Raw genomic sequence first — 12005 nt, 5'->3', positions numbered from 1 at the left:
CCTGTGTTGTGAGCTCTGATCTGTACCAGTGCACATACTTTGGTCTAGCTGGATCTGTAAGGTAGAATTAGGGTGATGACAGTGGGAGTGAGGAGGAAGCATTCAAGACCCAGAGGAAAGCTGTGTGTTTCATCGGTGCTATACTGCACCCTGACTGGCTCATCTCTTCCTTATGACTCTTCTGTAAGGGGATGTCCAATTGTCTACAGATGGGCTTTGGGTCTCCACTCTGCATTCCCTCTCATTCACATTGATACATTTTTTTGTTCTGGGTCTTTGATGCCTAACACCTGACCCTACTGACACCTCATGATCACACATGCTAATGTGCTTCTTCCATGTGTGCTTTGTTTTTTCCCCCAGCTAGATGGTTGTTTGTTTATCGTTAAGCCTTTAAGACCCCAAATGCTATATCTTTTGATAATTGGGCATCATCAGCTTTCTTCACCACATTTGCTTATGAACCCATTTTGTGGGGAAGGTGAGCATCACAGAATGCTGGGTTTTTAGTTGCATCGAGGGAATACTTGAGTAGAGGCCCAATGTCCATATGCTACCTTAATACCTAACATATAAATATAAGTACATAGACTTATTTCCCTAGCGTTATATATATTTACATATGTACATGCCTGTATTTAGACCTCTTTGAATGCCCTTTGCCTCCTAGTTGTTTCCTCTATTTCTCTTCACTTTCCTCTTGTCCCACTATCATGTTCAGCCTTCATTTGGGTTTCAGTAATTCCTCTCAGCTACATTGCTCTTGATCAAGCTCTACCAGGCATCCTAAACCCTGCTCTCCACTGATTTTAGATCACTTGTTGTTCCCTTGTCCCTGGGTGTGTTGACACCCCTCTTCCTTTCCCTTGCCTCCCCCACTCCCTTGTCCCCCTAGAACCATCAGTTGCATTGTTTTCTGCTCTGGATTGTTCCTCCCACCTATCTTATCTAGATAGGCATGCAGACATAATCAGCACAAAAGCAAGATGAAGCAAAACAAAACAACAACAACAAGAAAAAAAATGACAAAAAAGAAAAGTCTATAGATAGTTCCAGGTCTATTTGTTGACCTTTAGGAGTGTTTTCCAGTCGAGACTGATGGGATACCACACCCTGGCCCCAAAGTTTATTTTTGGTATTCCCCAGGGACTTGTTTTGCTCCCCTTGCTGTTCTGTTGCACACCCTTAGTGTTTCGCCCTGGTGTGGTGGAGTCAGATTGGGCACAATTCCCATACTGTATCTCCAGTGATGTCCCTGTATTGCTATGGGTCAGCAAGGGATGTGTCTCGTGGTGGGGCTGGCTCTATGATCTTCTCTGTGTATTGGCTGCTCAGAACAGAAATATTGTCCTTGGGGCTTGGTGGACCAGGATGCTTTCCACTCTCTCTTTCTCTCTCCTTCCCTCTTCATTTGCTCCTGTGAGCTCTGATCAGATGAACCCCTCTCACTGAGCTGTAGCTTCAGTGCTGTCCTTTGTAGTGCATCCTTCAGGGGCGGAGGGGGCGGGGGGCAGTGTCCATGTAGTTGGAATTGGGGCCAGCCCCGCAGTATTAGTTCACTGCTTCATGCTAGTATGTTACATTCACGTCTTGGCGCACCAGGTTGAAGTCTGGTCCCTCTCTCCCTCTCCTGTGGAGATATAAACAATATCCTCCCCTTGGGTGGGATAGTGCCCTGTTCCCATGCTTTTTTTTTTCTCTTTCTTTTCCTTTCCTTTTTAGTATGTACCCCTGGATTGGGTCTGGCCCCTGCCATAGTACCTGGACCTCACTCCTATGCCCCTTTTGTATTTTAAACTTACCTCAGCGGACTCATGTTGTATTTGTCCTTTTGTGCTGTCCTTACTTCGCTTAGCATAATTTCCTCTAATTCTTCCCATGCAGCCATGTGCTTCATTCGTTCATCACTGCTTTTTAGGAATGTGTAGTATTACTCCATTGTATGTATGTACCAAAGTTTTTTAATCGATTCATCCTTTGATGGAAATTTGGATTGATTCCAACTCTTGGGATTGTGAACTGTGCTACAATGAACATTGGAGCACAGATGTCTGGCTGTGGTTTGTTTCTTGCCTCTTCTGGGTATATGTCCAGTAGGGAGATTGCTGGGAAGTATGGTAGCTAGATTTCCATCTGTTTTAGATATCGCTAAATCGATTTCCATAATGGCTGTACATACCTTCCTTTATTTATTTTTCTCAATAAATTTTATTTTACTGGCACATGCTGTACAATTAAATAGTTTAAATATATTAAAAAGAATTGTTTTGTCATCACCACAATCAACATTAAACCATTTTTTCAATCTTGTACCAATTATTACTAACTCCCCGTTACCCTCCATTTCCCCTTGCCATAACCCTAAGGAACAATTAATATAGTTGCTGTCTCTATGGATTTACTTAGCCTGGATTTCATATAAAGAAAATCATACCAAAAAGCAAACAAACTCAACAACAACAAATACAAAGAAACATCAAGCCAAGAGAAAGCCGAAATTAAGAGAAACTAGATCAAATTAAAATGGTCAAAAGGGAAAACAAATGATAATACACCAAGTCTTAACGTGACTCATCTGCAGTTAGCCACTTTCGAATGCACCCCACATTGCACTCTGAGGTTTGGACTTTCCCTTCAGTGCTTTGCTGCTTGAGTTATGCTGAGTGTGCTCTTCCTTTTTAGTTTCCTACCTCCAGGTCTTTGCACATTTCAAGCTGCCCTTTGACTTTTATCACTTTGGGCTTCCTATTCTGACCAAGCATCCTAAGGTCTGCTCAGAGGGTGCTGAATACCTTGTCAGACAATTGCAGGTGCAAGTTTGAAAACCCTGAAGATCTGAGTACTAACAGAGAGCCAGAGTAGCTAGCAATGGGTTACTTTGATAAACATTACTGAACATATGCAAACATATGAACTATATATAATATGGTGTTCAGAAACATCCAGATCTTATTATGTCCTATTTCAAAGAATGCATTGTGAATAACGAGCAAAGCACATGTTTATATGATTAGAGTTCTTATACTTGTCTATCAAGCCTCCCAAAGTTATTCATGCTATTCCCTACCCCCCACAAATGAAATGACCTCCTGCCTATTTCCTGCTAATGGATCATTCTTTCAACATGTACCTCTCGTCTACCCTACAAGAAACTTGCTCTCACACCACACTAGTTTCTGTTACCTTATGTTGTCTACACATATTAATTCCAGAGAATAATTGTGAAGTTACATAATATCATGAATTTGTATTATGTGTTTTTTCATTCTTTTGAGGTCTTGTAATGATGATTAATCCTCCTATCTGTTTTTCAATGGAAAGTTCTATTACAATTCAACACTTCTACTTATATATAAGTATATTGGATTCTCAATACTTTCAATTTGGAAACATAGAAGAATATAAAGAAAATAGAGGCACCTACATGAGTTTTCAAGCTGACCTCCCTCTTTCCTATCTTTTAATCCTAAATTCCACTACCAGATTTATCTTTTTAAAATTTATCTTTGGCCATATCACTTGCCTACTCAAACTTTCAGAAATCACTTGGACTACCTAGAGATAGAAGTCAAACTCGGATGCCGAGAGTACAATAGGGCTTCACAGTTCATTTCTAAGAACCCAAACTGCTCTCTAGGGTTCATCTCTTTTCTCCCTGCTGAGCACAACCATGTGGGCTTGCTCTTAACCTTCATGTGTTCATTTTGCTCTTTCGGTCTTGAATTTCCTTTCACTTTTGTCTAAACCTATCCTTGAGGGCATAGTTCCAGTCCCACTTCCACTACTTTTTCTCCAACTACTCAAATCGACACTGCTATCTCCTCTTGGAATCTTTCAGCATTATGCTCTTGCTTCTCTCATTGGACTCTAATGAGAAGTTCAGTTGCACATAGTGCAATTTCTGTAACTTTCACTTAGATACAAAAACATTGCCTATCCTCGTGTGTTAGACAGGGTTCTCTAGAGAGACAAACCCAGATTGCTAGCAATTATATATAAATATATTTATAAAGATAGATATATAACACAAGAAATGAACCGTTAAATTATAAATTATAAAGCAGTGAGACACTACCAGTCCTTTAAGTCTTGAGAGCCGCCAGTCCCTTTTGGGGAAGGTTAGAAGAAAGACTAACACTATAAACCTTCGGTGATGTAGCAGGGTCCTCTTTCCAAAGGACCTGGCCTCCCCCTCATTCAAGGGGTTGTGGGTCTGTAAACTGGCTCAGGTCTGGGAATTGATTGAGCGATCGTGACTGTCTATTCTGCTGTTCACCTGATCTACCATTCTTTCACCTGTACAGATCACGTAAATATTTAGTAGGTTTTCCATCTATTTCATTCTTAGGGACACCGTGGCTAAGTAGCCAATGTCATAATTCCACACAAGACAGGTTGCTTTGATTACTATCGAAAAGTTATTGTCTATTATAACCACGTCCACCCTTTCTCTGTTGATTCAGTGCTGACACCTGCCCTCTACCATCACGGGGACCAATCGGCCCCATTGTGGACAAATGTCGGAGTTCGCTTAGGGCAGTGCCCACAGTTAATCCTGGTGCACATAAAATAGCAATTACAGGAGTCTTAAGAGATGCTGGGGCCCACTTCACAAACTTGTTCCTTATGGTTGTGGTAAAGGGTCTGTCCTCAGGACACCCCCTTTTTGGGTCTATGGGAATATCCTGATAGATCTATTCTAACATACCAATTTCTCCAAGCTTTTGGATGCCTTCCTCTACAGTGTACCAAGGTAGGTCAGGTACTTCAAGTTGGTCTAATCTAGGCCATCTGGCAGTCCATGCTTCATTGAACCAACCAAATAAAGAATTAGATCCTCTCTTAGCCTCTCTCGCAGAGACTGAAAGAAGAGTCTGTGCTTAGGGGTCCCATATCCAGAAACTCAGACCGGTCTAATCACAATCACGGAGTAAGACACAAAGTCATATCCTGAAAGATATGAATTAGATGTCTCTGTATATCATCACTGCTAGACTGTTCATTTTTGCTTGAGCTTTCAATTAATCTGGGACTTAGCATTCCTGAGGCCAATAGACAATTCAAAATGTTTATACAAAATGCCTTTCTTAGTAGCTCAGCTACATGTATGGAAAATTTCTAATTATCTTCCTTTCAAAACTTTCATTTGGCTGTCCTCTATGCTGATACAATAATAACTGCAATAAGAATTTATTGTTCTGCTTTATTTTTCAGGCACTTCTTCTTGTCTCTCTCCTAACTTTATATGACCCAAATTCAAAGATATCTACATATAGTTATATTCTCTATCTTGTTTCTGCTCTTTATGTATACTTTATCACTACGGTTATTCCTTTACAGATCAGCCTTTCCACCGCCCATTCAGCCCTAGTTCACTGTCTATAAGATGTACAAAATGCTTGGAAAAAGCACTCTGGAACGCTTGGAAAAAATCCCTCTCTGTAGCGGAATACTAAGAAGAGACAATATCTGCCTTCTATATAAGCTGAATATTTATAATGGCACTTTGAAAAGTTATAGCAATTGCTTGTTAATTCAATTATCCTAATATTGCAATAATTTTATTTTTATAGACTTAAGTCATTTGATCACCTTAGAATTGGAAGAAAACAGTCTCAGTGAAACCAGTGTCCATCCTTTAGCTTTCAAGCATTTGAAGAGCCTATCCTACCTGCGCCTAGGAAAAAATAAATTTAGAATTATACCACAGTACCTTCCTGCTTCTATTGAGGTATCTCATTTTTCTTGTGTTTTGTACTTTAAATCAGTATAGTAGAATAATATAAAATATATATTTTAAAAGACTATTATGATACATATAAAATCCATAGTATATTAGTGGTGACATCAGAATGTACTATAATCTGAGAATTATTTCCTCTTCAAACAATACAGTTAATAAACCTTATGAGACTAGTGGCATGGGGTAGGATTGGGGTGCAGGGGAGTTCTGCTGACAGCTCTTAGGGAGAATGGGAAAGGAGAACCGAGAATTAAAAAAGAAATTACAATTTATAAAAAGCACCCTGACTTGCAAGACAGTTACTAAACTGTACCACAGTACACTTATGGTTTTCATCACTAACTAGGATTACATTTTAAAAAAATACTAGTTTGTCCAGAAGAGCCCTGGTGGTGTAGTGGGTTATGCATTAGGCTGCCAACAGCAAGGTTATCAGATTGACCCCTAGCCACTCTGTAGGAGAAAGAGGAGACTTTCTACTCTCTTACAGAGTTTTAGTTCTGAAAATCCACTTAGGCAGTTATACTCCATCCTGTAGAGTAAGAGTCAGAATCAACTCGATGGTAGGAAGTTTGGTTTTTTTCAGTTTGTGCCGGCCTATATGATGCAATGTAAAACTCAGACAAATTGATTACACAGAAACAATGGAATGCACGTCTAAAAACAAGCACAGTAGTTGGTAGGTGGCAACACCTTGCGGGGTTGCGACTATGTTCTCCAGAATGCTGAATATGCTTTAAGTCAGCATTAAATATATAATGCTGTTTCTTCAATAGCAAGGTTTTACGGATCCAGGAATAAAGGACGGGAAAATGGGAGGGGCACCACTCATTATTATTCCTAATGATCCACTCCCAACATCATTACTTCCTGTCCCTACATCCTATGCTCTCACAGTTTGGAGGTCTAAGTTAAAACTGGCCATTTTGGATACCTCATGCCCCAGAATCCCAACACTTATCAGTTTGTTGTACTGTGGTGGCTTTTGTGTTGCTGTGATGCTGGAAGCTCTGTCACTGGTATTTCAAATGCCAGCAGGGTCACTCAAAGTGAACAGGTTTCAGTGGAGCATACACACTAACTCAGTCTACAGGGACGAAATCAGCTGCCCACTTTGGAGGAAGAAGCTCTGGAAAGCCTTATGCATCGTATAGAACCGTGTCTGATACTGAAAGCCTAATGCATGGAAGCAAAACACTGTCTGAAATAGTGCCAGTGGATGGGCTCCTGGAGTCAGAAGGCATTCAAAATGTGACTGATGACGAGCTGCATTCTCAAAGTAGAATTGACCATGGTGACTCGCATCGAGTGGAACCTTAGGAAACTTCATTAGCTGATGGGCACAGCTCAAGGTAAGAAGAAACAGCTACAAAAACATACTAATAATAGAAACTTGGATAGCAGAAAATATGTATTTAGGAAAATTGGAAGTCATGAAAAAGGAAATAGAATACATAAAGACAGATATCCTAGGCATTAATGACCTGAAATGGACAGTTATTGGCCATTCTGAATTACAAGTTCTATGGTTTATTATATTGGGGATGACACAATCAAGAAGAATGGTGGTGTATTGATTTTCAAAAAGGACATTTCAAGATCTATTTGTGATAGAATTATATAGATCCAAATTCAAGGTCATCCAATAAATACAACTATTCAAATTTATGCACCAATGACAAACACGAGTGATGAAGAAACTAAAGAATTCTACCAATATCTTCAGTAGGCAATTGATTAAGCATGCAATCAAGATACACTGGTTATTGGAACGTAAAAGTTGGAAACAAAGAGGAAAGAATTGGAAAATATGGTCTTGGTGACAGAAAACGAAACTGGAGACCACATGATAGAATTTTGTAAATCCAACAACTTGTTCATAGCAAATACCCTTTCCAACACAAATGGCAACGATATGCCTGGACTTCTCCAGACGGAATACACAGGCTACACATTTGGGAAGAGATGCTGGAGAAGCGCACATCAGCAGTTAAAACCAGGCCACGGGATGACTGTGGCACAGTCCATTAGCTTCCCATGTGTAACTTCAGGAGAAAGCTGAAGAAATCAAGACAAGTCCTTGAGAGCCAAAATATGACCCTGGGTCGATCCCACCTGAATTTAAGAACATGTCAGGAACTGATGTAATGCATTTAACACTAATGACAGAAGACTTGATGTGCTGTGGGAGGGCGTCAAGAACACCATTCATTAAGAGGCTGTTAAAAAGACTAGAAAGAAAGCAAAGGGCAACAGTGGATGACAGAAGAGACTAAAATTCGCTCCTAACCCTAGAGTAGCTATGGTAAATAGAAGAAATAATGAAGTTAGAGAGCTGGATAGAAAATTTCTACCCCGAACAAAAATCCTATCACTGTGAATGAGGAGCCATGCAGAATGGAGACCCCAAGCCCATCTGTATATGATTAGAAATCCCCTTACAGAAGGGTCACAAGGAAAAGACCAGCAAGTCAGGGGGCAGTATAGTACAGATGAAACATACAACTTCCCTCTAGTTCTTAAATGCTTCCTCTCCCCACTATCAAGATCCCAATTCTACCTTACAAATTGGGCTAGACCACAGGATATACACTGGTACAGACAGGAACCGGAAACACAGGGAATCCAAGACAGATGAACCCCTAAGGACCAGTGGTGTGAGTGGCTATACTGGGAGGGTGAAGGAAGGGTGGGTTGGAAAGGGAGAACCGACTACAAGAATCTACATATAACCTCCTCCATGGGGGATGGCCAACAGGAAATTGGGTGAAGGTAGATGTTGGACAGTGTAAGATATGACAAAATACTAATTTATAAATTATCAAGGGTTCATGAGGGAGGAGGGAGCAGGGAAGGAGGGAAAAACTGAGGAGCGGATACCAAGGGCTCAAGTAGAAAGCAAGTGGTTTGAGAATGATGAGGGCCATAAATGTACAAATGTGTTTGACACAATGGATGTATGCATGGATTGTGATAAGAGTTGTACGGGCCCCCAATAAAATGAATACATTTTTAAAAAACCAAGAACTTTCCTCTAGTTCCTTAATCCTCCCCCCCTCCCACCACCACTATTATGATCCCAATCTACCTTACAAATCTGGCTAGACCAGAGCATGTACACAGGTACAGATAATAGCTCACAACAGGGAATCCAGGACAGATAAACCTCTCAGAACCAACAATGAGAATAGTTATACCAAGAGGGGAAGAGGAAGGTGGGGCAATAAAGGGGGAAACAATATAACCCCTTCCCTGGGGGATGGACAATAGAAGAGTGGGTGAAGGGAGACATTGGTAAGCGTAAGACATGAAAAAAAATTGATAAATTACCAAGGGTTTGTAAGGCAGGGAGAGGGAGGGATGGAAGGGAAAAATGAGCTAATACCAAGGGCTCAAGTAGAAAGAAAATATTCTGAAAATGATGATGGCAACAGATATACAAATATGATTGACACAATGGATAGATGGATGGGTTGTGATCAGAGCTGTATGAGCTCCCAATAAAGTGATTAAAAAAATAAAGAAAGAAATTTTCAAAGGTCAGCTTGAGGAGAGAAAGTAAAATATTATAATGAGATGTACAAAGACTTAGTTAGAAAACCAAAAATGTAGAATACACTCAGCATATCTTAAACTGAAAATTAACCAATAAAATTCAAGTCTTAAGGAAGATTCTATGGAAAAGGGTGTAGGATGCCTAGTGGGGCTTAATCAAGGGCAATGTAGCAGTGGCAAATTACTCAACCCGAATGAAGGCCAAACATGATGGTGGAACAAGAGGAAAGTTAAAGGAAACAGAGAAAAGAACCAGGACGCAAAGGACATTTATAGAGCTCTAAACACAGGCATGTACATATGTAAATATATTTATATATAACGAGAGGGAAATAGAACTGTGTACTCATATCTATATATTAGGAATTAAGGTTGCAGATGGACATTGAGCCTCAACTCCAGTACTCTCTAAACAAAAGAACACTTTGTTCTAACAATCCGGCATTCTGTGATGCTCACCTTATCAGACACGATCGCTAAAGACAAAATGGGTGCATAAGTAAATGTGGTGAAGAAAGTTGATGGCACCCGACTATTGAAAGATATAGCATCTGGGGTTTTAAAGGCTTGAAGATAAACAAGCAGCATCTAGCTGAGAAGCAACGAAGTCCACATGGAAGAAGCACAACAGTCTTTGTGATCATGAGGTGTTGGTGGGATCAGGTACCAGGCATCTTTAAGACCCAGAAAAAAAATCATATTCAAGGTGAATGGGGGGCGGAGGCAATGGAGTGGATACCCAGTGCCATCTGTAGACAATTGGACATCCCCCTACAGAGGGTCACGGGAAGAAATGAGCCAGTCATGGTGAAGTATAACACTGATGAAACACAACTTTCCTCAAATTCTTTGGTGCTTCCTTCCATCCACTATCATGACCTCAATTCTACCTTACAAATCAGATAAGACCAGAACAGGCATACTGGTACAGACAAGAGCACGCCACACAGGAAATCCTGGATATATCAATTCCCCAAAGCCAACAGTGAGAGTAGAGATACCAGAAGGATTAGGGGAGGGTGGGGGAAGAAAGGGGGAAATCCATCACAAGGATCAACCTATAACCCCCTCTTAGGGGGACAAACAAGTGGGTGAGGGGCAATGGAAGACTATTTGAGATGTGAAAATAATAATCTGAAACTTATCAAGGGTTCATGAGGGAGGGTGATGGGAGAGGGAGGGGGAAGAAATGGGGAACTGATATCAGGAGCTCCAAGTGGGAAGAGAATGCTTTGAAAATGATGATGGCAGCCTATGTGTAAATGTGCTCGACACACTGGATGAATGTATGGATTGTGATAAGAGATGTAAGAGCTCCCAATAAAAGTATTTAATAATAAAACAAAAAGATTCTATGGGCAAAATATTGAATGATGCGGGAAGCATCCAAAGAAGATTTAAAAAATATAGTCACTATACCAAAAAAAGTTAATGGACATTCAACCATATAAGGAGGTAGCATATGAGAAAGAACCAATGGCGATGAAGAAAGAAATCCAAGTGGCACTAAAACATTAGCCAGAATACCAATGGAAAATGTTTCAGAAAGTTGATGAAGGGCTGGAAGCACTTACTAATCTCTGCCAGGAAATCTGGAAGTCAGTTACTTGGCTAACTGCCTGGAAGAGATCTATATTTGTGCCTATTCCACAGAAAGGTAATCCAACATAATGCTTAGATTATACAATAATATGATTGATATCACATGCAAGTAAAATTTTGCTGAAAATCATCCAACAAGGATTTCAGCACTACATTGAAAAGAAGCTGCAAGGGGTTCATGCTGGATTCAGAAGAGTACATAGGGGAAAATAAAGAGTACATAGAACAAAAAATATCATTGCTGATGTCAGGTGGATCTTGGCTGAAGCAGAGAATACCAAAAAGATATTTACTTGTGTTTTATTGGCTATGACAAGGCATTATACTGTGTGGATCATAACAAACTATGGATAGTCTTGAGAAGAAAAGAAAATCCAGAACACTTCACTGTGCCCATGGAGAACTTGTACGTGGATCATGAGGCAGTTGTGCAAACAAAATAAAGGCATACTGCATGATTTGAAATCAGGAAAGGCACGCGTCATGGTTGTATTCCCTCACCATACTTCTTTCATTTGTATGCTGATAAAGTGATTAGAGAAACTACACTTTATGAAGAATGTAGCATCAGGATTGGAAGAAGGCATATTAACAACATTTGATATGCAGACAACACAACTTTGCTTGAGAGTGAGGGGAACTTGAAGCGTTTGCTGATGAAGATCAAAGGTTAAAGCCTTCAGTATAGCTCATATGACTCAATGTAAAGAAAACCAAAATCCTTACAACTAGACCAATAGGTAACATCATAAGTGGGAAAGACTAAAGTTGTCGAGGATTTTGTCTTCCTTGGCTGCACAATCAATGCTCATGGAAGTTTCAGTCAAGAGATCAAGATGAGTTGCACTGAGTAAATCTGCTAATAAGAACTTGTTAGAATATTGGAAAGTAAGGATATTACTTTGAGAACTAAGGTGTCTCTGACCCAAGTATTTTCAATGGCTTCGATGCATGTGAAAGTTGGACATTGAATAAGGAAGTTCAAAGAAGAATTGATACACTTGAATTGTGGTGTTAGACAAGAATATTTGTCCTTCTAAAAGGACAAAAATATCTGTCTTGGAAGTACAGCCAAGTTTCTCCTTAGAGGAATGGACAGCAAGAC

At 40.1% G+C, this 12005-nt stretch overlaps 2 protein-coding genes across 2 annotated transcripts in view; one reads left to right on the top strand and one right to left on the bottom strand.

Annotated features, from left to right (window-relative positions):
- CENPP (centromere protein P) overlaps positions 1-12005 on the bottom strand; it is a 338488-nt gene that overhangs the window by 132346 nt on the left and 194137 nt on the right. The gene's annotated exons all lie outside the window — the stretch shown is intronic.
- Positions 1-12005, top strand: part of ECM2 (extracellular matrix protein 2) — a 42897-nt gene that overhangs the window by 16428 nt on the left and 14464 nt on the right. Inside the window, 1 exon segment of the mRNA XM_075550497.1 lies at positions 5574-5731. Coding sequence (XP_075406612.1) covers positions 5574-5731 — 158 coding nt within the window.

The sequence above is a fragment of the Tenrec ecaudatus genome, chromosome 5, assembly GCF_050624435.1.
Source record: "Tenrec ecaudatus isolate mTenEca1 chromosome 5, mTenEca1.hap1, whole genome shotgun sequence".
In the NCBI taxonomy this organism is placed as follows: domain Eukaryota; kingdom Metazoa; phylum Chordata; class Mammalia; order Afrosoricida; family Tenrecidae; genus Tenrec; species Tenrec ecaudatus.
This window is presented reverse-complemented; position numbering and strand designations above follow the sequence as displayed.